This window comes from Mus caroli, unplaced genomic scaffold (genome assembly GCF_978045245.1).
Source record: "Mus caroli unplaced genomic scaffold, Mus_caroli_1 scaffold_2, whole genome shotgun sequence".
Classification (NCBI taxonomy): Eukaryota; Metazoa; Chordata; class Mammalia; order Rodentia; family Muridae; genus Mus; species Mus caroli.
Genome location: NW_028227257.1, coordinates 95677411 through 95703889, shown reverse-complemented (window position 1 = coordinate 95703889; position 26479 = coordinate 95677411). Strand labels below are relative to the sequence as shown.

At 46.0% G+C, this 26479-nt stretch overlaps 3 protein-coding genes and 1 long non-coding RNA gene across 6 annotated transcripts in view; 2 read left to right on the top strand and 2 right to left on the bottom strand.

Annotated features, from left to right (window-relative positions):
• Nucleotides 1–3624, bottom strand: part of Zdhhc5 (zDHHC palmitoyltransferase 5) — a 28635-nt gene extending 25011 nt beyond the window's left edge. The window contains exon 1 of one of the 2 annotated variants that reach the window (XM_021154618.3): nt 3319–3624. The gene's annotated coding sequence lies outside the window, so the exon portion shown is untranslated. Of the gene's footprint in view, nt 1–956; nt 1033–3318 lie in introns of those variants that run through there. The other variant, XM_029471468.2, reaches the window with a different exon arrangement.
• A 71-nt stretch (nt 3625–3695) lies between these two features.
• On the top strand, nt 3696–6399 carry LOC115029743 (uncharacterized). The gene is made up of 3 exons (XR_003835302.2): nt 3696–4100; nt 5396–5548; nt 6330–6399. It is a non-coding gene; the product is annotated as an uncharacterized LOC115029743 (long non-coding RNA).
• A 3948-nt stretch (nt 6400–10347) lies between these two features.
• Clp1 (cleavage factor polyribonucleotide kinase subunit 1) lies at nt 10348–14809 on the bottom strand. The gene is made up of 3 exons (XM_021154776.3): nt 14565–14809; nt 12934–13561; nt 10348–11443 (listed from the first exon to the last, which is right to left on the bottom strand). The coding sequence occupies exons 2-3, from the start codon at nt 13537–13539 to the stop codon at nt 10772–10774; spliced, it is 1278 nt and encodes a 425-aa protein (XP_021010435.1). The 5' UTR covers nt 13540–13561; nt 14565–14809; the 3' UTR covers nt 10348–10771.
• Nucleotides 14810–21592: 6783 nt separating this feature from the next.
• Ypel4 (yippee like 4) lies at nt 21593–25652 on the top strand. 2 transcript variants are annotated; one of them, XM_021155740.3, is made up of 6 exons: nt 21593–21814; nt 23817–23949; nt 24156–24482; nt 24581–24624; nt 24937–25045; nt 25213–25652. In XM_021155740.3, exons 3-6 carry the CDS (start codon nt 24342–24344, stop codon nt 25300–25302), a joined length of 384 nt encoding a protein of 127 aa, XP_021011399.1. In that variant the 5' UTR covers nt 21593–21814; nt 23817–23949; nt 24156–24341; the 3' UTR covers nt 25303–25652. The 2 variants fall into 2 exon arrangements, with proteins under 2 accessions (XP_021011399.1, XP_029340480.1); XM_029484620.2 differs by lacking the exon at nt 23817–23949.
• Nucleotides 25653–26479: the final 827 nt, after the last annotated feature.

Sequence of the window (26479 nt, the reverse complement as noted above, 5' to 3'; positions counted from 1 at the left end):
TTTTAAGGGCTATTCTGATTGGAAAGAGAACCTAGTCTTATCTGACCTAAGGTCATCCAAAGACTAGCTCTTAAAAGACCATCTCTCTTGACAGAAGTACAGTAACAAAACATAGCAAGAATATAAAAATCTAAAAGCAAACAAGGGCACAGGAGTGAAGGGCACTGCTAAAACAGATTTTTCTCTTTGGACACAGAGGATATTTATTCCTATAATAAAGCAAGGAAGCTTAAAAATAGGACAGCAACTATCATTTCCTTTTTTATGTGCCTCTTTCTATGCCTGTGGCTTTTAGCTACAACACCAAAGAGGCAGAAATTCAATTTTTGGACTTTTGGAATCATCTATTAAGGGTCCTAGGCAAAAAAAAAAAATTGATCTTGCACCAAAAGGTGAAATATTCTCTATGAGACTAGGTTCAACACAAGGATTGGTCCTTTTCCTCCAAATCCAATAGTTTTTAATTCCTAACACTGGCCAATTCGGAGGCAAACTAAACTCCTCCTACTTCAGTATGATTAGAGTAGCAATTATTTCTGTTGATCACAGTAACAAAACAACACGAGCACCTTAATTTTACAGGATGCTTTTCATCTGGTGATCTCAGAGCACTTTACTCACAGTATCTGGTGACAGAGTCCCTTATCCTATTTTATAAAATTGAAGGCTAGAGAATGCCTGGGGCCATTCCACTGAATCACTTGGGTAGCCAGGTTCCTAACCCAAGAGTATAATTGCTGACATAGACCCTTTCTACCACACTACATGCCTAATGATACCTTGGAATCTACAGACCAAGGTTTCTGCTTAAGTTAGAAATTCAAATGAAAGCAGTGCTATTCCCCAACAAGTTGTATACTAGTTGATAACAATAACAGCTATTAAAACATAAAACAGTGAACGCTCCAGACAATGAAATACAAATGTGTTCTGGAATTTATCACTTCTTTTCTTACCTAAGACATAGAAGGCAAAGGAGCCTGCTACTGTCACCACTCAGTCGTGGTGGTGAATGCCTTTAATCTCCGCACTCAAGAAGCAGAGGCAGAGCCGGGCATGGTGGTGCACACCTTTAATCCCAGCATTTGGGAGGAAGAGGCAGGCGGATTCCTGAATTCGTGGTCAACCTGGTCTACAGAGTGATTCCAGGACAGCCAGAGCTACACAGAAAAACCTTGTCTAGAAAAAACAAAGGAAAAAAAAAAAAAGAAAGAAAGAAAGAAAAAAGAAAAAGAAATAAAAAGAAAAGCAGAGGCAGGTGGATCTTTTCAAGCCACCCTGGTATGCATAGCTTCCAGGCCAGCAAGGGCTACATAGTAAGACTTTGTCGCAAAAGAAAAATTTAATAAATAAATAAAGATGGGAGGAGGGAGGGAGGGAGGGAGGGAGGGAGGGAGGGAGGGAGGGAGGGATGGGTAAGTAACATTAGAAAGAAGGCCCAAAGATTCCATTAAGTTTCTATGGTCCAACTAAAAACCAGATCCTATTTAGTCCTGATTTTATGCTTGTTTCTGTTTCCTGACTTTAGGCCTAAATATCTTTATCAACTGGAACAAGCAAATTTGATTTGTAGACAGTATTATTAAAGGACCCGTTTCCCTCAAAAACTCCAAAGATAAAAGGAAAATTACTTAACTATCATGTAAAGTGAATCCTATACTATTGCAGATCACATTTATTACAGGATGACAGCCACACAGACTAATTCTGTCACGGTACACTACATGCAATTATGGAACCACATACTGAAATATAAATGAGACCATCGTCTGAAATGTTAGGATAGATATTAGAAGGGACAAGATAAAATAATTTATTGGGTATAAATAACAACACACCAACTCTTATCAAAAGAATGTGGTGCAGAAAGAGAAGGGACGAAACCGGAAAGGTGAGTGTGGTTCATCAGTCACAAGCTGGTGTATCCACAACAGTGTCACTAAAGTGGACAAGAATGTGCGTGACACATGCTGACTGAGGGAGAAAAAAAAAATCACTGAGTGAAAATATGTACGCATAAAACAAACAATACAGAGCCAGGTGTGGTAGCTCTCGACCTTAATCCCAGCACTTGGGAGGCACAGGCAGTCAGAACTCTGAGTTAGAGGCCAGCTTGGTCTTACAAAGTGAATTCCAGGGCAGCAACGGTTATGTACAGAGATCCTGTCTCAAAACAAAAACAAACAATTCAAAATATGTAGTTTGAAGACTTTCATAAGGTTTGATATAAGTAGTTCCTTTGGAGCAGTGCTGTGGACAGCACATGTATTATTTGTTAAAATAACCAAGCTTTATAGCACAGAACACTAAATTTAAATATATAGAAATGGAGATGTCATATAGAAGAATGAATACATGCTATGAAGGAAAGATCCAAGAAGAAGTTTAAAAACAGTATTATCATTACAGATCGACGTAGGTGCCCAAGTACCTGGCGATAGAATTCTTACAAACACTACGTGAATTTGTATGTATTCATGAGCACCAGAGAGATCTGTCTGATACAAAGCAGGCTCACACTGGGATAAAAGGATGGAGATCTAACCTAAGATTATCCTGGACAAGATGGCATTAACCAGGAAGTAAACCCAAGAGGACAAAAATGGTCTGCAATGTAACATGTTTCTATTCTACGACTATTTCTAATAACTTTAGTCACTTTCTTGTTTCTCATTTTAGTGGTTTCATTTGGCCAACTGGTTAAGGAACTTTAAACTTCCCTAGGAATAGACGGCTACAGATAAAATACCGTCAAATACATTCAAGTCCTACTTGTAAAATAAAGTACAAAGTACTAAAAGCATGGAGCACCTGGCTGGTGGGGGGTAGGGAGAAGCAGCCGATGGATGGAAGAAAGAACAGGTAACCACAGGACGAAGCTCTAACCAAAATAAGGACCAGTGGAGTGTAGGGCGAGGGGCCTGAACCGCGGAGCGGTGAAAGGAGTACAGTCCCCGGCCGGCAGCTGGAGCAGTGGGAGTTATCACCGGGGGCAGGACTGACTACCCCTGGCCCAGAAAACACGGAATCCACCGCGCGCAGGGCCCGCCGGAGCTGAGAGAACCGCGGGCCGGGGAAGGAAGGGGCGGCGGCTCCGCAACTGGGCAGCCAGGCACCAACCGCGTCCAAGCCCCGGCGGGTGGCCGCGGCTCTCTCAGACTCTGCGGGCGTCCGTTTCGGGGCCCGTACAGCCCGAGGAGGGGTAGGGCCTTCACCTCCTCCCCTCCGCGGTCCCCCTTCCCTAGAGGTCACTCTCCCCTCCCACCTCACTAGCCCGGCACTTCCGGTTCCGCAGGGGCCAGCGTCCCCGGTACTCACCCCCGGCGCGGCGCCCGTCACCGCCGCCGTCGTTGTCACCGCCGTCGTTGTCGCCGCCGCCTCCCAGCAGTGCCGTCTGGCCTCTGAGAGGCAGCGCGCGGCCCCCGCACGCTCCACGCCCGCCCCGCCGCCGCGCGCTCCCGACGGCCGACGCTCGCCTCTGTGCGGCCGGCGCGCGGCCGCTGCCCTCAGCCTCGGGTCTGTAGCCCTCACGGCGTTCCCATTGGCTCCCAGGCGCGGGCGCGGGCGCGGGCGACGTCTCTCGCGGGGCACGTTCTTCTCATTCATGCGGCTCGCGCCGCCGAGCCCGCCCCCGTTCACTCTTCCATTCACCCCCTAACCCCCGCCCCCACGGCGCTCTGGAGCGTGCGCGCGACCGCGGGCGACCGCGGCGACCTCGCTTTCTGATTGGCTGCAGGGGCACGGCGCCGCAAACACGTAGAGACACGGGAGCGCGTGCGCCTGGCCGTCGTGTCTGGCTGGATGGTCGGGAAAGGGGGCATGGCGAACTGCGCAGGTTTGGGGACGAGGAACTGATCTGGCGAGATCTTTCTCTTCTTTTGTCCGCCTTCCCATTTGTAATGTAGCCAAGATAAACTTTTAAGCGAAAAAAACTACGTATGTACCGGAAGTGCTCAAAAACAAGCAGATGCCCTTTCTTAGTTCACCAGCCTCCTCCAAGTTGGCCTGGTACAGTCCTGAAAAGCGTCTACGATAGCCAATCACCGTTAAGCCTTTCCGGCTTCCTTCCTTGCCTCTTCATTCATTGGTGTGAGGATTAGGTAGGGCAGCCCCCCAACCCACGTTTTTTTTTTTTTTTTTTTCTTTTTTTTTTTTTCCCTTTAAGGACTGAAACTTTATTTAAAACAATCCGTTGGCGAAAGCGTCAGTGGGGTAAATTCTCAGACCGTGGCAGAATTCCTGAGTGGTGGTATGGCCTGGGCTATGGCTCACCTATGGAGGAAGGATGCGCACGGCCCATTGAGCAGTCTGAGGAGAGGGTTCTGTCCAGGGCTGGGTTAGATGAAGGAGCTGGGCTGCTATCCCTAGATTTACAGTGTTTGCCGATGGAGTGAAGCACCAGGAGTGCGCGGTGCGAGGCATAGACACCTCCACGACTACACGAGGGATGGGCGCCCTGACCTCACCCAATTTGAGAAAGCAGGCTGAAAAGAAAAGTCTTTCTAGAATAGCTCCTGTCCCTGGCGAGCTGCTGGCCAACTCTCCGAAGATCGCGGCACTACATTTTGCCCTAATTAAGCCGAGACGACTGTGGACCGGGTGGCTTTGCCATAGGGCTCTCCTCTTACAGCTTCAGGCCATCTCTCATTTGTAAAGGAGCTCTGTTACATAACAGCCCTTCAAAAAGATATCCCCGAGCCGCTTCCCTGAAGCAAAGGTCTCGTTCAGGGTGATTTCCAAGTCCTGTCATTGTTTCCTTGACTTCACTTCAAATGTTGCTGATTTAACTTTGACACTTAGTCAGCCTTAGGCATCCAGTTAAAGGAAAAAAAAAAAAATCTACCCTTTGTTCTTTAGACTCTAGTCTTATCCCTTATCATTTTTACTAATGGCTTCAATGCAGCATTTATTGCAACCGTTACAAGCATAAATGTTTCAAGGTGTGGAACTTTACTTAAAACAATCCGTTGGCATAGACGTCTGTGCGGTAAATTCTCAGACCATGGCAGAATGGTGGTATGGCCTGGGCTATGGCTCACACATTACACATGAAGGAAGCAGGCAGCACGGCCAATAGAGCGGTCTAAGGAGAGGGTTTTAAAAAATCTTCAGCATTATGAATAATTTTAAAGTATTAGTTGGAGGTACAACATTTACCCTATCAAGTATATTCTGCCTATAAAATAATGTTTTCTTAAGATGAGTCAAATTTCATTTATTTCTCTAGGATTTTAAAGCTTTATTTTCTCTACTTAACAAGTGAAGCATTCTTAATTTTCCTACCTTTTTAAATAGGAAAACTATTTGTGTGCGACAGAGAGAGAGAAAAAGATGGAAGGGGAAGGCAGACAGAGTTCAGGCAGCTTTTGGTTGTTGGTTCTCTCTTGGCTTACAGATAGGAGCTCAAGTTGTCAGTCACGCCCAGCAAGTCCTTTCACCCACTGACCCATCCTGCCAACCCAATTTTTCTACAAAGACCTGTGTGAATCATCATGTCTTTTGGCCAGAGCATACTAAATGGAAAAAGCATTCCATCATCCAACCAGAGGTACTGAATACCTCAGGGTCACTAGGGACATTAGACTACTGGATTGTCAGCCTAATTTTAGCTGGATGAGCACTAGCAGAAGCATAATCACTGTTCCAAGATACAGTGACAATTTTGGATTTTGGTTTCTTTTTTGGGGGGGAGGGGTTGAGACAGGGTTTCTCTGTATAGTTCTGGCTGTCCTGGAACTCACTTTGTAGACCAGGCTGGCCTCGAACTCAGAATTCCACCTGCCTCTGCCTCCCGAGTGTTGGGATTAAAGGTGTGCGCCACCGCGCCCGGCTGGATTTTGGTTTCTTTAAAAAACACAAAAATATTAGAAAGTGTTTTCCTTTCAATTCCAGATGTAGGAATAAGGGCCTGCTTTGGACTCTCTCCAGCAGCTGACTGACTGCCTAGTGCATTATCAGAGGCATGGTTTTGCCAGCTCCAGACAGTTTCTGTGGTTGTGTGATGTTTGGAATTCTAGGAACTTTTCAGAGGGTATATAAATGCTAGAGCCCTGATATTGGTGGTTGTTGGTCATTCAGGTTGTGGTTTGTTAGTAGTAGTGCTCAAAGAAGAAACGGAAGAAAAAAGAAATTAAGATTCAGCCTCTCTCTCTCTCTCTCTCTCTCTCTCTCTCTCTCTCTCTCTCTCTCTCTCTCTCCTTTCTATCCTATCTAGTGATAGGAGGTGAAACGGGGGGGGGGGGGGGGGCGGGGAATGAAAGTGGCAAAAAGAACCCACAAAGGAGCAAAGACACCAAAGCATAACAAGGATTCCATTTTTCTTTTCTTAGGATGCTTAATAAGATGACTTCTGAAAAATAGTCCAGAGTAAAATGAAGACTAAAACAATGTATTATCCAGATCATCATACTTGAAATAAATTACTTTGACAAGTATATCAAATAATACCTAACGCTTTTTCTCTAGTGTCATTATGCTTTTTCAAATCCTCTTCCCTTGAATTTTCTCATGATTATAAATTGCCAACCAGTATCACAGTTAAACTTAGCAAAAAGAATATTTTCTCTCGGCATTGTAACAATAAATGCATTTTTAACCTCTTCACATTAAAATACTATCTTTACTCCCTGCCCTCATGAACTCTCCCTGGAGCTGGGGATGAAGCTCAAAGGCAGCGTTTTGGCTTAGTATTTGCAAGGCCTTGAAGCCTTGGCAGAACCTGAATCTGCTAAATCCCTTTTACTGAATTTTTCCCCTAGGTGTTTGCTTTGTTTTTTGTTTTGCCTTTTTTTTTTAAATTTTGTGAGGTAGTAGTGGCGCGCGCGCGTGCACGCACACACACACCCCACAGAACATGTATGGAGGTCAGAGGACAACTATGGGAGTTTTCTGTCAGGTTTGGCAACAGGTGCCTTTAGCTGCTAAGCCATCTTGCCAGCCCTCCACTCTGTTTCTTAACAAAAGCTTCTTGGAAGACGAACCTGCACCTGACCTCCTCAGTCTATAATACCTCCCCAGTCTATTTCAGTTGGGCTTGTAGCTCCACCATTCCACCACTACACTTTTCAAAGCTTCGATACATACCAATGCTTTGGGATCCATAGTGAAGTCTTCTTTGTTAGTCCCCAGTATTGCCCAACCGTCCACCCCTGCTGTTCTGTTTTGCTCTGTTTTAGGCAGTACTGAAAAGGGAATCCAATGTCTTATGTCTGTACCACTAAAATTGCATCCCAAACCCATTTGGTCTTTTAATTCCATCCTGTTTCCTGGTTTCCACTTTCACAGTACCTAAATTACTAAATTACACTGCTTAAAACATCTCTGTATTCAAAGTTAGTGGCTGTCATGAACTTTCAACCCGAACCTGTTCTAAGGCTCCAAATGCTGAACTTCCAGTTAGATGAGTAATGACTCAGATTTCAACAATACCCAAACTCACCTGCTATCTCTTACTCCCTCCTGGAGTTTCCTGGCATCTGGGCACCTGCAATCCCAGCACTTAGGAGGGCAAAGGTAGGAGACCAGCTGGGGTTACAGTGAGATCCTGTCCCCCCAAAATTTACATATATATACATATGTGTGTGTGTGTGTGTATATATATATATATATATATATATATATATATATACATACATAAAATGTAGTTCATATACACACACACACATTTATGAATAACAATGGTAAGATAGCTCAAGTTGGTGGGTAAACAAAGGTGATTGGCTCTACAAGCCTGGTGACCTGAATTCTATCCCCAAACCCACATAAAGGTAGACTGACACCACTCCATAGCTGACCTCCATACATATGCTCTGACAAGCATTCTACACACATACCCCATGCACACAGAAAACCAAAAAACCAAAAAAAAAAAAAAAAAAAAATGGTAAAAATTTTAGGGGCTGGAGAGATGGTTCCACAGTTAAGAGCACTGGCTACCCTTCTAAAGGACCCAGGTTCAATTCCCAGAATCCGTATGACAGTTCACAAATGTCTCTAACTCCAGTTCCAGGGGATCCAACACCCTCACATAGATATGCATGCAGGCAAAACAACAATGTACATAAAATAAGACTAAATATTTTTAAAAATGTTTTTAAAAACCTTTCCCCAGGCATGGTGGCACACGCCTTTAATCCCAGCACTCGGGAGGCAGAGGCAGGCAGATTTCTGAGTTTGAGGCCAGCCTGGTCTACAAAGTGAGTTCCAGGACAGCCAGGGCTCACAACCATTTGTAATGGGATCCAATGCCTTCTTCTAGTGTGTCTGAAGACAGCTACAGGGTACTTATATAAAATAAGTAAAATATTTTTTTAAAAATGTGCACATACACTTTCTCACTAAAGAGATGGCTCCACAGTCAAGAACACTTGTTTGCCAAAAAAGAAAGGGGGGGGGGGGGGAGATGGGGCCTGGTGTTGTGGTAGCACACACCTTTCACCCCAGCACTTGAGAGGCAGAAGCAAGCAGATCTCTGACTTGGAGTCCAGCCTGGTCTACATACAGATTGAATGCCAGGACAGCCAGGATTATACAAACAAACTCTCTTCAAAAAAACAAAAAACAGAAAAAAAAAAAAAAAAAGGCACTGGTTACTTTTCCAAAGGACAGAATTTGGTTCCCAGCACCCACATAGCAATCACAGGCTCAACTCCAGCTCCAGGGAACTGATGCTCTTTCCTGGCCTTCCTAGACACCATGCATGCATGTGGTGCACATACATACAGTCAAATATTCACACACATAAAATTTAAAGCAAGCACTCATGTATGCACAGCACACAAAACCCGTCGTAATCTCCCTTGACTCCATTTTGTCTTATCACTCACGTCAGTCCTATGCATTTTACTCTGAAAATACAACAGATGGTACAGACAGTAGCTCTCCCCAGCTCCTTCTCTGCAGCCCTTATCCTGTCCACCAATTCACACTCTGATAACGACACATGAATATCCCCATTTGTTCCCTGGCTTCTCCAGAGGCTTGCCCTCTGTAATCAATTATCCACATAGCAATGATTTCTCAGAGTGGGTCAATAAAACATTGTGAGATGGGCAGTACTGGAGGCAGGATGTGCACACAGGGACAGAGGACAAGGAGATAGGGGGAACAGAATAGTAGGAGAATTTACCGAAACTAAGTATGCATGAAAATACCCAGAAGGAAATCTGTCACATATGCCATTCTTCTGCTTAACGACCAGTTGGTCCTATGATCTCTCCCACTGCTGTGGACAAAATCGGCTTGATGCCAATTCATGAACCATGCTTTATCTGATCTTTCCAGTTCCCTCCAGCCTCACTGTTCTTTTGTTTGGTTCATTACACCCAACGACCATGCTTTTTCCTTCACTAACCTCAAAGCTTTCATTTCAAGGATTTTGCAGTTTCCTCTACCTGAATGTTTTTACTGTTTCATTTTTCTAGGTCTTTCTCATGGTATACTCAGAAAAGTACCACCCATGACTCTACCCCATGTCCCCACATTTAAGCTTCTGTATACTGCTTGCATTTAATTCTTTTGCTGTAAGATTCATAAAATGTTGTTTCACACAGAGACCAGTTTCTGATGAGCATGTGAACTGTGGAATGAAGAAAGGGTTAACTTTACTGTATACTTACTAAAGTTCAGATAAGAAGCACCAAAATGGCCGAGCATGGTGGTGCACGCCTTTGATCCCAGCACTCGGGAGGCAGAGGCAGGCAGATTTCTGAGTTTGAGGCCAGCCTGGTCTACAAAGTGAGTTCCAGGACAGCCAGGGCTATACAGAGAAACCCTGTCTTGGAAAACCAAAAAAAAAAAAAAAAAAGAAGCACCAAAATGGGTTTTTAAGCCTAATGCCCAAAGACTCTAGTACATTTGGACTTTCGGACCTGATTCCACGCATACAAGATGAAGAATAGCTATAATAAAAAGGTAATGAACAGGGGCTATACAGATGGCTTAGCAGTTAAGACCACTGGGTGCTCTTCCAAAGGTCCTGAGTTCAATTCCCAGCAACCACATGGTGACTCATAACCATCTGTGATGGGATCCGAGTCCCTGATGCACTCTTGTGGCATTCAGACATATGTGCAGACAGAGCACTCACACACAAAATACATAAACTTTTAAAAAAGGTAATGGACTATCTCAAGGAAATGAGATATATCATCCCAAATTATCTCTAGCCTCTTATCTCTGAATACCCTAGGAACTAGAAACAGGTTTACCAGTAAGAACAAAATGTGAATGGCTCACAAGTAAGTTCTTAGCTTTCCCTTCCTCCCAGCACTTTAGCAATAAATCATTCCTATAGCTTCTATAATGCTTAGGGGTGAAAAGTAAAATTAAAAAAGGAATCATACCAACTTCTATCACAATCATATTTATTAAAATAATTGTTTTCAAGTTTGAACTCTCTCACGTTCATCCTGGTTAGATGATATAGCAAATACTATACAGAGATACTAGAAAGTGGTAACAAGAAAACCCACATGGTAGGACAGTGGAAGACGTGGAATTTCCTAGGGTCTTAGAATCTTTAAAATGGTACCTTAGGTGATCTTTAAAAAATATTCAGATTTTCTTTTTGAGCTGTCTTCTTTTGGTTCAGAGTAAATGAACCAAATAATAGCCAGGAGTCTGGCTACTACCAGTTTCAAGAGGTAGCAAATGTGCTTTCTGCTAGTTGGGCCTGGTCAGCTGCATTAATAAGATTGCTATAGTCCATTCCATATGCCTTTGGTGATGACCAGAACTCTATGGCCCAGAAAGTGAGGCTTCTTGCTAATTACTACTTGAGATCCATGAACCGGATATCCATGATGAGAAGAAAGTTCTTAGGCAATGGGCGGGGGGCTGGAGACAGGACAGTAAACACTTGATGTTCCACATCCACACTGGTCACAACAATGAATCCAGCCACACTGGTCTCAGAAAGGTTCTCTTCTGTGCCCTCAGCAGTGCTGACACTCAGGAGATGGTGCACCATATCTCTACCAGGGGTGACAGGCACTAACTTGAGCTGGTTGTCTTCCTGAGACATACCCAGAGGTAAACAGGAGTCTGGAATGGTGGGTGCTCCAACTTTGTAGATTTTCACATCAGAAAATTTGACGTTGAAGGCATGGGGATAGAAACAGCCTCGAAATCCATAGAAATACTCACGGATACGTTCATCTCTACATTCCCGCCGGAAGTCCTTGGAACGTTCTACCACACCCCCTGATTTTGGAAGCAACACAGTACGAACAAAATGAGGCAGATCCCTTTTCAATTCGTTGTACAGTCGTTCTTGATCCAGAACTACAACCACGTCCACCTCAAAGGCCGACGCTGCGTGCACCAGGGCTTGGTAACCATAGCCCTTGACCCAGCCACAGGTGTTGATGACACAGCCACTCACAGAAGCCCTTCTGTTCACTTCACACCTTTGGTTGAACACATCGGCTAAGCGAGATGTAATCTGGAAAAGAATCAAAGAACAAAAATAAACCTATTTTTCTTAGTGATGTATTAATTTTTATTTCATGTGCATTGTTGTTTTCATGTGTGAGGATGTAGGATACCCCTGGAGCATGAGTTACAGTTAGTCATGAACTACCAGTGGGTGCTGAGACTTGAACCCAGGCCCTCTGGTAGGGGAGTTCTTAACCACTGAACCATCTCTCCAGCTCCTAAATCCATCTAAGTTCCTCTTTGAGTAATAGGTATCATCCAAAAGCTTTACAGGCTGGGAATCCAACCACAATCCTTGAAATGTGCTTGGCAATTGAGCTACATACAACCATAGCACCAAAGTATTTTTACCTTAGTGCCCCAGTAGTTTTACTTTTCTGAGACAGGGTTTTAGTGCAAAACTCTAACCTAGCTTCAAACTCCTGAAAGTCCTATCTTAGCCTTCCAAGTCCTAGGATTATAGGGATCAGCTACAATACTCACTGATATATTAACATCAAAATTGATGTTTTTAATGACTGTGGTTTTAACCCCATAACATGGATTTAACTTTCAGCGTCTTTTTTACAGCGTTTTATTTTTTACTATGTATCTGTATGTCTGCCTGTGCACATGAGTGCAGGTGCACAGAGGCCTAAGGCATCAGATCCTCCTAGAGCTGGAGTGACAGGCAACTGGGAATAGCATGACATGGGTGCTAAGAAGCCAACTCTGACCCTCCACAGGAGTAGTACTGTTTTTGATTTTGGTTTTGTTTGCAATAGGATCTTACTATGTCCTGGAATTCACTATGGAGACTGGACTGCCTCTGAATCTGCTGAAATTAAAGGTATATGCCAGACCCCCCGCCCTTTTTTTTTTGTTTTTCAAGGCAGGATTTCTCCATGTAGCCATGGCTGTCCTGGAACTCTCCTTGTAGACCAGGCTGGCCTTGATCTCAGAAATCCACCTGCCTCTGCCTCCCAAGTGCTGGAATTAAAGGTGTGAGCCACCACTGCCCAGCGTATTAACTCTTAACTGCTGAGCCATGTCTCCAAGCATATCTCCGGCATATTAACTCCAAGCCCCCTGCTTCCTGTTTTACCTCTTAATAATGAATTACTATGAATAGTGCCACAAGATGCTTAGCAGTCTACAGCTGACTTATGTTAAAATGATCTTATGAAATCAGGTGGCAGTAATAACACACCAAAAAATAAAAATAAGAAAGGCAATTATAAGCCGGGCGTGGTGGCACACGCCTTTAATCCCAGCACTCGGGAGGCAGGGGCAGGCAGATTTCTGAGTTCGAGGCCAGCCTGGTCTACAAAGTGAGTTCCAGGACAGCCAGGGCTATACAGAGAAACCCTGTCTCATAAAAACAAAAACAAAAACAAACAAAAAAGAAAGGCAATTATATTCAAAAGGAAAATTGTGCAGTTCTAAGTAACAACGTTCCCTACTTCCTACCCTGATTGTAACTTTTCCCTCCACCCCCTCTTAAGTTCCAGTTCTGACCTTATTATAAAGCTTGATGTTGGTGCCAGGCGTGGTGGAGCCAAAATGATACACAAGAGGGGCCTGGATGGAGAAACCTTCTTCCACATCTGCTGGACGCTCAATGTACAGGGCCCCCATGGTACCAGGGATGGACACAGAGCCCTGACCTACATCTAACTCCACGTAAGTAGGACGGCGGCCCAAACGCACTGCGTAGTTGAGTAGCAGTCGACACACAGTGGACTTGCCCACATCAGTAGGACCCACTACCATCACTCGGGGACCTCTCTCTTCTTCTTTTTCTGCCTGCCTCCGCATCTGCTCCAAGGCTGTATGAGTGTTGAGGTAAAGCAACATAGGGGTGTCCTTAGAGACATAAGCCACCTCAGTCCGGCCACTCAACTGCAGAGAACAGCCATGCCAAGTAAAAACAGCCACCTTGGCACCAGCATCAAAAGTGAATTTCTTGTTTCTGGTCAGCTCTGTGCCAAAGATCTCCGCCATGCCAGCCAACAACTCCAACTGAACTGATTGAGAGGCCTCCACCTCAAATCGAAGCTCTGTTTCTCGCTCTAGTTCAAACTTAGTCGTTGGCTTCTTGTCATCATTGGATTCCTCGCTCATCTTTCCGGTAAAGCTGACGTGCCTAGGACCCAAATTAAACATTTGATCAAATCACCACATCAGGCCACTATTCAAAAAAATCTTCCAATGGTTTAGTCCCTTGATCTTTTTCTGCACAGTTCTTATTGCTGCCAGACTCATTGTTTACAGCCAGTCTCCCCACAACCAGAAGCTAAAGGTTTGTTTTGTTTTGTTTGTTTCTCTGTGTAGCCCTGGCTGTCCTGGAACTCACTCTGTAGACCAGGGTGGCCTCCAACTCAGAAATCCGCCTGCCTCTGCCTCTCAAGTGCTGGGATTAAAGGCGTGTGCCTCCACTATCCAGCAGTAAAGGTATTTTTTTTTTTTTTTTTTTTTGCTCCTGGACCTCTGGTAGGTGGAATAGTAACGCACCTCAACAAAAAGTAAGAGTGAATGACTAGGACATAAAAAGAAAACTACCAACCGATGTAACTAACAGGAGATTTGAATTGCATAGTCTTTCCTCCATCACTCTATTGGAAAACAAAGTAACACATGCCCATTGTCCAGCTCCCTTAGCCAACACGAAACAAGCTCAGGACCCTGGGTGCAGACTCAGAAAACAGTTGCATGTCCAACTCTGGGACTACTAGTAGTTACTTACTATAATCCAACGACTTAATACCTGAATCAACTCCCCAGCAGCTAAATGGTGGGCTTTTACACGTCCTCTTGTAACGGTGCTGGGTGGGCCGGGAATAACAAGGACCACAGTTGGAAAAACACAACATTCTAAATTAGAAACTACTGCGGGGCAGTGGTGGCACACGCCTTTTATCCTTGCACTTGAAAGGCGGAGGCAGAGGCAGGTGGATTTCTGAGTTCCAGGACAGCCAGGGTTACACAGAGAAACCCTGTCTCGAAATAACAACAACAAACAAACAACAAACTACCAAAGAAATTTAAATTACTTTTTCTAATTCTGAACCACAATTCTGGGTCTAGTTAGCTCCGACACCAAAACCTGCCGGGACTTCTCAGAGGTGATTGGGATCCTTAAGCCTTACCTATACAGGCACGGACTCAAAACCAGCTTCACAGAAACCTGGGACCTCTGGAAACCTCGGACCTCAGCAAACCACGAATAACGTTAACGTTCACCTAAATACTAGCCGGAAAGCAAAGGCGGTTCCGCTCTTGCGCAGTAGTAGAAGACACGTCGCGTGATGCATCTTGGGACTTGTAGTTTGGAGCGAGTGAGCGCGCGGCACCGCTTGGCCCTCTGGGAAATATAGTTCAAGGATTGTTCGGTGACCCGCAAAGGTGGGCGGGGCAGCGCCGTCACTTTGTGTGGGAAGACTGCGGGAGGTGAGAGGAGAAGAGAAGTTGCTGGTTCGCCCTCGGGCGGGAGGTGGTTACAGGGTCTCCCTATCTGCTGTCCAGGAAAGCTAAGAGCGACCAGAAAGGGAGAGGCACTGCATCACTGTCTAGATCAGAGCTCTGCTCGACTAGACCACAAGCCAAAAAGTGGGGAAGTTAGCCTAAGCAGGAGACCCAGGCGGCTGGAAAGTGGCAGAAACACGCACACGCGCACGCGAACACACACACACATCAGGTCAAGCAGTACCCCTTTGAGGCTATGCGGAACTAGCATATAGAAGAAACAAAATGTAATTCTCCCTCTCTCCCTGCCCTCACCCCCACCTCCTCTGTATGCTTAAGGTGCCAACCTGGCACTCCATGAGATTCTCCTGCCTCTGATCTCCTGACTTCTGGGATTTACAGACTTGAGTCAATAACCAGGCTGATTTTTTTTTTCTTTAGTAAATGTAGAATAAAAGTCCTATGATTTCTTTCGTTTATCTTATGAATCAGTCATTATCCAACAACTTCTGCCAGATTCTAAACTGTTTCTCTATGCACATCTGACAGTTATTCAAAGTCATTTACACCACTGCTAACTGGTTCCACGCCTATAATCCACTTCATGAGTATGGCCTTTGGAAACATATTATTTTACTGCCTGACTTTGGATAAATCACAGGCTCCCTTTCCCTGAGACATCTCTTGTCTATAAAATGGGAATAATAACAGTATTCAACCTCCTAAAGTTGTTTTGAAGATTGGATGAGACATATGTGCTAAGCACAATGCCTATAATATAGAAAGTATCTGATGTTAGCCTTAAGTTTTTATTATAGACTGGGGAGACTATAATATCTGTTTATACAGTACTTTACATTTTTCAAAGTAGTTCCAGGTGTCTGTGTCACAATACCCAACAAACCCAGGTAGGTATAATATCTCCAATTTCATTTGAGGAGAAAACTAGGCTAATCAGTGACATTTGCTCAAGAACTCAGTTATTAGTAGAGGCAGACTTTTGTTTTGTTGTTTTTGTTGCTACTACTGCTGCTGCTGTTTTAAGACAGTGTCTTCACTGTTCTGGCTGTCTTGGAACTCACTACATACACCAGACTGGCCTCAAACAGAGATCCACTTGCCTCTGCCCCCAGAGTACTGGATTTAAAAACATTAAAGGTGTAAAGGCTTAAAGGTAGATCTTTTTGATGGTTCATTTCTTTTCTTTCTTTCTTTCTTTCTTTCTTTCTTTCTTTCTTTCTTTCTTTCTGTTTGTTTGGTTTTGGTTTTTCAAGACAGGGTTTCTCTGTGTAGCTCTGGCTGTCCTGGAACTCATGCTGTAGACCAGGCTGGCCTCGAACTCAGAAATCCTCCTGTCTCTGCCTCCCAAGTGCTGGGATTAAAGGCATGGGCCACCAGGCCCAGCAATGGTTCATTTCTTTTGCCAACTTAATTGAACACCAAGGGTGGTGCAACTTTGGGTGTGTCTGTGAAAGGATTTCAGAAAAATGTAACTGAAGAAGAAGATTTGCCTTGAATGTGGACAGCTCCATTTCATGGCCTGAGGTCCTGGACTGAATCAGAAGAGGAAAAGGAAAGGCCACTTAAGGACCTACATTCCAGCCGGGTGGTGGTGGCGGCGTACGCCTTTAATCCCAGCACTTGGGAGGCAGAAGCAGGTGGATTTCTGAGTTCGAGGCCAGCCTGGTCTACAGAGTGAGTTCCAGGACAGCCAGGGCTACACAGAGAAACCCTGTCTCGAAAAAACAAAACAAAACACAAAAAAGGACCCACATTCCTCTCTCTCTACTTCCTGATCTGGCCAGACGTAAGCAAGTTTTCAACACCATAGCTGCATGCCATTGTCACTGCCATGTCTTCCCCGTGTTGACTGACTCTGTCTCCTGAACCATTCATCAAGATAAAACCTCCTTTCAGTTGCTTTTTGTCAAGCATTTGATTATAGCAACGAGAGAATCATAACTAAAACATTTAAACCAAGAGCTTAGGGGGCCGGATCAGTTTCTAATCATGGGCAATTACACAGTGTTAGCTGTTAGGTGTTATTCCAGGGCTGTATGGGTATATATTCATTTAATCCCAGGTAGAATCCTGTGTAGTAGTTATAACTGTAACCTCCACTTTACAGGTTTTCTGGGTTTCTTTTTTAAGATGTATGTGTGTGAGTGTTTTGCCTGTGTGTATATATGTGGACCACACTCATACTTGGCACCTGCAGAAGTCAGAAGATGATGGAGCACTGGATGTTTGTGAGCAGCCATATGGCAATCAAATCCAGAACCTCGCAAGAGCAACAAGTGCCCTTAACCCATGAGCCAACTCTTCAGCTACTCCACCCAACCCACACTGTTTGTTTGTTTGTTTGTGATTTGGGGTTGTTTGTTTGTTTCAATTTTTCAAGAAAGGGTTTCTCTGTGTAGCCCTGGCTTTCCTGGAACTCATTCCATAGACCAGGCTGGCCTTGAACTCAGAGATCCATCTGCTCTGCCTCTACCTCTTGAATGTTGGACCTAAAGGTGTGAACCACAACTGCCCCACATATTTTTATGTATAAGAGTGTTTTGCCTGATGCCCTTCTAGATCAGAAGAGGTTCGATTTCCTGGAACTGGAGTTACCAATAACTGTGAGCCACAATTGCTAAACCATCTTTCCAACCCTTGTTTGGTTTTTAAAGCAGGTGAATACTTTGTTCATCCTTGCCCACATGATGAATTCGAACTGAGAGATCAGGGGAGCTTTCTGGTCTACCTTTCTCTTGCTGGTCTTACCTAGCACTCAGTTTTCAGGCAGGTAGTTGTCACCTCTCACAGTTTTCTTTGGAGATGTGATTTAGTTACGCCATTCATTCACCATGCAGGCATTAGCTTTTCAACGAACTATTCGGCATAGGCTGATCCTTTTTCATTCTTCAGAATTTTAGCTCTAGACTTCCACTAGCCAGCATGTAGCCTAATCCTTTTCCTTTGGAACTCACTCTTCCCAGTCTGGTTCTTTGCTTCTACTCTCAATGCGTCCCAGTTACCTGAAAGGCATCTTTCCTCAGATATTGGATAACCATCTCAAGCTGAATTCAGGAAGAGCCCTCTCCTCCCTTTGAGATTGCTCTCCACTTGACTTCTTCTTTTGTTGTTGTTTGTTTGTTTGTTTTGGGGTTTTTTTTGGTTTGTGTTTTGTTTTGTTTTGTTTTGTTTTGTTTTGTTTTGTTTTTCAAGGCAGGATCCACCTGCCTCTGCCTCCCAAGTGCTGGGATTAAAGGGGTGTGCCACCACGCTCAGCTCCACTTCACTTCTCTTTTTTTTTTTTTTTTTTTTTTTTTTTTTGAGACAGGGTTTCTCTGTGTAGCCCTGGCTGTCCTGGAACTCACTCTGTAGACCAGGCTGGCCTCGAACTCAGAAATCCGCCTGCCTCTGCCTCCCGAGTGCTGGGATTAAAGGCGTGCGCCACCACGCCCGGTCCACTTCACTTCTTAAATATAGAAAAAGGATGGCATACAAGCCATTTGAGTGTGTGTGTCACCTGCACTCTCTTCATTTCCAATCTCACCAGGCACTCTGGCAGTCTGCCTGCACCTGACCCCTGTAGGACACCCCATCACTCTGTCCTGTGTCCTGGTCCTTCTCTGCAGCTAAACTTTTGATAGTTTTTTTTCTTTGTTGATTTAAATTTATGAACATCCCTTTTGCTTCCAGCTCTAATTCTACAGCCTAGAGGCTGTTCTCTGCTTTCCTCAAGCCTGGATCCTGAAAGTCATCTTCCTCTTATCCTTCTTTTCTTTTTCCTTTGTTGGGCTCATCATGCTGTGTGACATGATGATGATGTGGGGGTGGCAATGTGCCACAGTGCAGAGGCCAGAGGACAACGCTTTGGAGTGGACCCTGTCCTTTGACCTTGACAGAGATTCTGTCTGGGAACTGATCTCAGGTTTTCAGTCAGGCTTTTGGAAAGCAAGTGCATTTACCTGCTGAGCCATCTTCACAACTCCAGTATTACCATTTTTATCGGTTACACCCTCCATCTTTCTTTCTAGCTTTTGTATTTTGAGAGCCTTGAACTCTGGATCCTCCCATCTCTGCTTCTGCAGTGCTGGGATCACAGACAAGCGCCATCATGACCAGCATGCCTGTTTTTGGGCAGAGGCTCACACTGTAGCCCAGACTGGCCTGCAACTCCCTTTAAGGCTGGCTGCTTACTGAGAGAGATCCTCTCACCTCAGCTTCCTGAATGATGGTAACCACCATGTCTGAGTCCTACTTTCTTCAGCTAGCTCTTCTCATTTTCAGGCTTCTAGTACTAACCCTCATGATACACACACTGTGTCTTCAGAGTTTACCTACACTCCAGAGTTGATCCCGATTGAGGATTCAGAATCCCCCTTTCTTCTTACAGGACTCACGGGATCTTTCTTTACCTGTTTTCCCTGACTTAATCTTCACCCCTCACATGTGAGAAGAGAGATAGATAGCAAAACTACTCTCCAGGAGTCTGTTTCAGTTTTCATTTTCTGAAAATTAGCCTATGAAATAAAATGGAGTTCTGTCTTGTGGATGGGTGCGTGTTCTGGGCCCACATAATTTAGTGACAGACACAGTACTGCACTCCATGGAAAGTGTTCCAAGTCAGATGAATTTTACCTGGAAGCTGATTTTAAATAAATAAATAGCGGAGCTGGAGAGATGGCTCAGCAGTTAAGACCACTGGCTGCTCTTTCAGAGGTCCTGAGTTCAATTCCCAGCAACCACATGGTAGCTCACAACCATCTGTAATGGAATCTGATGCCCTCTTTGGTGTGTCTGAAGACAGTGACAGTGTACTCATATAAATTAAGTAAATAAAACTGTAAAAAAAAAGATAGCAAGGGAAAATGTAATCCCTCTATAAGACAAACATTTGGCATCATGTCTCTTGAAATATCAAAAATGTAATAGAAAATACTCTCTGAGCTTAAGAGTCATACTTTGAGAATATGGTTTCCATCTGTATTGGCTCAGAGTTTCTTTTTATTCACTCCTTATCTTACCAGGACACACAGACTGGCCTGGAATTTGCAGTCCTGCCCACCTCATTGCCTCATGTAGAGAATGCTGTTTTGAAATAACACTAACCCTGGGGGCTGGAGAGATGGCTCAGCGGTTAAGAGCACTGACTGCTCTTCCAAAAGTCCTGAGTTCAATTCCCAGCAACCACATGGTGGCTCACAACCGTCTGTAATGGGATCTGACACTCTCTTCTGGTGTGTCTGGCTACAGTGTACTCGTATACATAAAGTAAACAAATCTTAAAAAAAGAAAAATAGGGCTGGTGAGATGGCTCAGTGGGTAAGAGCACCCGACTGCTCTTCCGAAGGTCCAGAGTTCAAATCCCAGCAACCACATGGTGGCTCACAACCATCCGCAACGAGATCTGGCGCCCTCTTCTGGAGTGTCTGAAGACAGCTACAGTGTACTTACATATAATAAATAAATCTTTAAAAAAAAAAAAGAAAAAAAGAAAAATAACACTAACCCATAACAAAATTCAATTTAGAATGCTAACTTTAAAAGTTAAGTATAGGCCGGGCGTGGTGGCGTGTGCCTTTAATCCCAGCACTCAGGAGGCAGAGGCAGGTGGATTTCTGAGTTCGAGGCCAGTCTGGTCTACAAAGTGAGTTCCAGGACAGCCAGGGCTATACAGAGAAAGCCTGTCTCGGACTCCCCCCCCCCCAAAAAAAAGTTAAGTACAAAAGGAGGAAACAACCTAAAATTTCATTACTCTCTACTCAGTGCCTATCATATGTCAGGCACTTTGGAAATTTCCAAGCTGTCTCACATAGTCCCTTCTTCTGGAGGTAAATGCAATTAGCTTCACTGGTCAGAAGAGGAATTGTATAGTGCAGGAGGATTAGTCACTTGCCCAGGGTTCCTGGTGAATAATTGGCAAAGCTAAGATTTCTACACCGGTGTCTTGGATATCAAAACCAGACACATAGCCCTTGTCTGAAGATGAAAGCAAACAACTATTTTGCAAATATCTTCAGCATGCTGGACTTTGCAATAGACACTGCAGTCTTGGGATGCAGAGTGAAGTTCCCCTGAGGATCTACCTCTGAACGTTCACAGCTCTGTTAAGAACCTCATGTCACATAGGTGTCTCCATTGGCAGCACAAACCGTTTGGAGGGAGTTGATAAGAGGTTCTTGGGTTTAAGATGTCATATTTGACCTATGGCTTCTTTGGGACCATGAAATGAACATTAAAGCTTCCAAGTACTCAGTATTGAACACATTTGAGAGCCTGGTTTGTCAACCATGACAATTAATATATCCTTCTTTACCTTATGCTGCATCAGAGCTGATATCAGAGTTGAAGTGGAAATGTATCATGTTGAGTGCGAGTGTACTTCCTGGCTCTCTCTAGATCCACCTCTCACTTCACCATCCTTGCTCCCTCCCTGCCACCCTCACTCCATCCCTGCCCTTCCTCGGGTTCCGTTTCCTTGGTCACACAGCCTTGCTCCTTAACAACCTATTTCTCCTCTTCCTTACCACCTACATCGACACCCCTAAGCCAGCCAGCCCTCTGCCCCCACTCCCTAACATCACCCCTCTAGCCTGGTCCCTTGATGCCTGCCCCCTCCCTCCCTCCCTCTCAACCCGCCTCCTGTGTCTCCCAGCCCTGCTCTGACGTGGGAGGTGAGGGGGGTGGGGGGTTGGATGACTCACAGTGTTATGATGCAGTTCCACAACACACAGCCACATTTACCCACAGACCGAGGTACAGAGCAAGAGGCAACCTCTGCCCCCCAGCAGCTGTCCAGCCTGCAGTCCCAGACCTCAGCCCCTCAACTACCCTCCCCCAATCCCATCCCCTTCCCAACTGAAGGAGCCAACAGAGAAGAGAGAAGAGTGAACAGAAAGATTGAGAGAGATAGACGGAGATCTCTGGAGCAGACCTCAAGGTGAGGGGGGCAGCCCTTCTCCAAATCAATTTTTCCCCTTCGCAAATTACCTCTTCCTGCTGTATGTTGCTTTCTCTCCTTTGCAAAAGCATTATTCATCCACCCTTTGTCCTCCCTTCCCCCTCCCTGCTGCCTCCGCTCGCTCCTCTCTCTCAGCTCCTCCATCCTTCCCCAAGCTCTGACGATTCTCTCGCACTTATTTCCCGGCAACTTTGGCTGCAGCATCAGACATCACTGTTTATTGTTTTTGCTAACAGTGCAGACCCCCAGAGTCAGCCCTGGGAGCTGGCTGCTCTGCTAATTATTCGGACCATACCATACTGAAAATGCCTGGTCCAGGGGGAGGCGAAACCTCAAAGCAATTGAATACATCCGTTGTGAGCACAAGTCCCGCTCCCCTTTTTATTCCCTGAGAGGCACTGGATTCGCACCTAGTTCCACCTGTCTCTGCCTTGTCACTTTGGCTCTCAGTTGCCAGTCTTCCCAGGCGCAAACCCTTCTGCTCCCCCCACCTCCCACAGTCCAGCCTCATCTCAGCTTCAGGGACTTGTCCTCTTCCCAGCACTCACCTTTGTTTGTTTTGTTTTCTGACCTCAGTTATTTCTTCGATTTGTTTCACCCCATGACGAGAGAGGGCAGAAATGGGAGAAATGACCCCAACTCTCCTTTTTATGATTTTTTTATTTTTATTTATTTTTTGTCCTTTGCAGCTTCTCCTCTGCTGGACAGAGAAGCAGGAGGGGACAGGGAGGGAGGCGTGACAGTGACGGAAGGACAGGGCTAGGGAAGAAGATAGCGGGAGGGGGCAAACCTGGCATCTCCTAGTCCCTTGAGTAGGTGTTTCAAGGTGGCACCTTGAGGTGAACTAAAGGCAAACTTGAAGGAAGATCAAGGAAGTGATGCTGAACTGTAGCAAGAAGGGCCAGAATACAATGTCACCCTGAACTCAGCTCAAGGTGTCTTCCTGGGACTCAAGACAACAGTAGAGGACCAAAAACTGAAGATGGTCTCACTCAGGGGGATTTGCGGAGACTGCATGACAGCCCTTGGAGACAATAGAAGACTCGGGTGCTTATGGCCACCATGGAGGAGAGGAGAACAGACTGTTTATTTGGGTAACTGAAGCTGTGCTGCCTCCTCTGCTTGGTGGTCTAGCATCACCAGAGCACTTAGCGGGCATCTCTGAAGGAGACACAGGCCACCCCACCTACAGCTGCAGGATACTCCACTAGAGAGGCAGAGGCACATCACCTGCTTATCGGAGTTAACAGAAGACACCTCCCTCCTTATCCTCTGCCTGCAGTGCCCTCAGCCACTTTGGGACTGGAGTGTGAGCAGATCCCAGTGTCTCAGGATTCTTATCCCCGCAATTATCTCACTGCTGCTGTCCTGGCACTGGCATTTGCTCTAGCTCCTGGGAAGAGAAATGTTTTCTGCCTTGTGCCCCAAAGCCCAGCTTTTAAAAATAAGGTGTCCCCTTACCTTGTTGTCTCCTATTAAGGTTGCTCTCACTCTATAGCACACAGCCCAGAAACCTGGCTTCTGATGTGCTGCCTACTTTCTACCAGCCTAGCTGTCAGACTTGCTGGAGGAAAGATAATTCTCCTCCTAGGGCTAGGCGCTGGTCTTTAACTCAGAGCTAAGGCAACGGTAAGTAACGAGATCAGAGGACCAGAAGCTAGGAAGACAGCAAGTGCTCCCTCTAATCTGGGAGCTCTATCATCCCAGGATGCAGGATTGAGGAACAGCCAGGGGTAAGGTCTTCAATACTGAAGAAGCTACCAAGTTCTATGGAGTTCCAGGGCGCAGGACTCAACGGCAGGCGAGTGCTGAAACACTGTGTATACCCATCTGCCTGCCCCTCTTTCCTTCCTTCCCAAAATATGGGCTAATTGTATTGCAAATGGAGGCCTTGGGACAGGAAAAAAAAAAAAGCTAAACAAACAAATCCAACTTCCAGGAAGACCTGACTCTTAAAAAGGTTCCAATCTCCTCCCATTAGGGTGCAGTTCCTCACAGAACTGGACACAAGGTGGGCCTCTGCAGGTGATGTTGCACTCAAGGCAGTGTCTGTGCCAGCAGGCTGCTCTCAATGGAAAATGCTAGAGGCTGCTACTGTCTCTGGAGAGAGAAAGGTACCAAATCCCTGGCCATGGCACAAGACGCCTGGAACCGCTGCCAGAACAGAATGGGACTCTAGGGGACAGAAAGTGCAACGAGAGGCTGAGGGCTGGTGGTGATGGGGACGGTGCAGATGAACTGAGCCCCATCTTCTCTAGCCAATCAAAAGCGTCTCCTTGTGAAGTCCTACCTCCGCTGATGCACCTTCTTCTCTTGCCAGGTGACTTCCCATTTCTATCTGGTTCTCGTCTGGGGGGGGCCCTGGCAGGGCAGCCCCCCCACACTGCTACTGTCCTGAAACACGGCTCTAGCCAATCTGCTCCGCTGCTTTACCTGCGACCGTCTCTGTGGGGGCTGCACCGCACCAGCCCCTCCAGCCCGCCAGGGCATCGTCCTCCAACCGGTCATGCCCAGCTGTGACCCTGGCCCGGCCCCCGCATGTTTACCCACCAAGACTTTCCGCAGTTACCTGCCCCGTTGCCACCGCACTTACAGTTGCGTCCACTGTCGAGCACACTTGGCCAAACACGATGAGCTTATTTCCAAGGTAACGCTGAAGTGAGGGCCTGCCACTCCCCCAGTCTTTTACTCCAGGCAGTGGGGCTAAGGGATACCCAGTAGTCACTGTCTGTCCTGTTTCCACAGTCCTTCCAAGGAAGCCATGGCCGGGCCTACCTGTTTAACTCCGTGTGAGTCCACCTCTTTCTTTCTGTGTGTGTGTGTGTGTGTGTGTATGTATACTTATGTTTCAACAGCTTTCCTCTTTGCAAAATGGGGGCGAGTCTTCAAAGGGACCTGGTACTCCTGGTTCTAGTATCCCCTCTATAAAGGGGTTAAGAAACGCAGTTTAGTTTCGTGGGGCGAAAGATGGCCCAAGCACAGATTCTAGAGGGGTGGACCGCTGAAGGCATGTTCCCCAGGTAGAGATCCTTTTGGGTTGGTTGGGGGCTGGACTGACAGAACAACCCTACTGTGTGCTGGGTCCTTGTTTCCTGAGACAGGGTCAACGTGGGTTGTGGGCCAGCTGAACAGCGCCTCCTGCTCACAGGACTCCACTCGGTAGCTGACATTTTCTGCGAAAGCTGCAAGACCACACTGGGCTGGAAATATGTAAGTATTGGAAGACTAGACAGTCCCCGTGGCTCTCCAGACATGTCCACACGGCAGGCCTTCACATAGTCCACAGAGGGAGCTTGGCATCGGGTTGGCCTAGGTGGCGGTAGAGGGGAGCCATTCTTTCCCATAGTCATTTCTTCACTCCCCTCCCCCAACCCCAGGAACAAGCTTTTGAGACCAGCCAGAAATACAAAGAAGGGAAGTACATCATTGAGATGTCACACATGGTGAAAGACAACGGCTGGGATTGAGGGGCTCAGCAGCCTGTGACCCTCCTCCGCATGCCCCACCCTCCTCACACCAGTCTCCTGGCCCTGCTGAGCAGTCCACACCAGCATGAGTACTGCCCACCCCTGGGGAAACCTGGTTCCAAGTGACCTCCTCCTTCCTCCCCCCTGTCACAGCAGTACCAGGTTCTTTGGAACAGGAGCCTGGGATACCCCAGGGGTGTCTAAGGCTCAGGAGTGGGTAGCAGTCAGGGAAATACACAATAGGGGAAGGAGAGAACTATGGCACCAGAAACCAAGTGATGGCAGGGCGCAAACTCAGGCAGATAGGACTATGAATTACCAAATGTTGATCAGCCTTTTTTTTTTTTTTTTTTTTAATAAACAGGACAAACATTGGTGGTGGGGCTAGACCACAGAAAAGCAAAGATGGAGTGAAATTCTGGTCTCCAGATATCAGGGCCCCAGAGTCTGAGGGTAGTTTATCCACCTCCATTCTTGGTTAAAAAAAAAAAAAAGGATCAGGGATGGGGCCAATAGATGGAAAACCAAACCCTAGACCCTGGGAATCAGTTACAGGGGTTTCCATTTCACTCCACTGTTTACCTTAGCACTAAAGAGGCACTTTCAAGTATCTAATCTTTGCCATTGGGTGGGGTGGGAAAAGCTGCTCCAAGAACAGCCCCCACCCCCAGCCGGCTGTTGCCAGAGAGAGCAGTCTTTACAGGCATTCCCCAAGGCTCAGCCACTGCTCCCGAGGTCCCCGTCCTCTGAAGGAGGCGGATCATCAGCGCTGAGGGACCAGTCTTTCCTGTGACTGCCACCAGCGAACGAAACTTTTGTATGATACATAAAGTGTTTGGGTCTATTTTTAATAAAAAGGGGAAAAGCAACTGTGAGGTGGCTGTCCTGGCTTTCCTTCCTTAGGTGCGGACCTTGTACTGTCCTCTGTATGCACACAAGCAAGGAAGGGTCACCCCACCCCTTTTAAACCAGTAGGAGGCAGCAGTTGCTTTGTTTGTGGCAAGATCCTCCTCCACCTGTTTCACAAGCGGTAAGCATCCAGGTGAACCAAGAGGCGTGGGTTTTGATGAGCTTGTCCAAAGGGAAGGAATATCTAAGTGTCTTCAGTCCCCTGGGCCTCTCCCCAGTGAGGCTACTTTTTATCAGATTCAGGATGAGCAGCTAGGGTAAACTTACT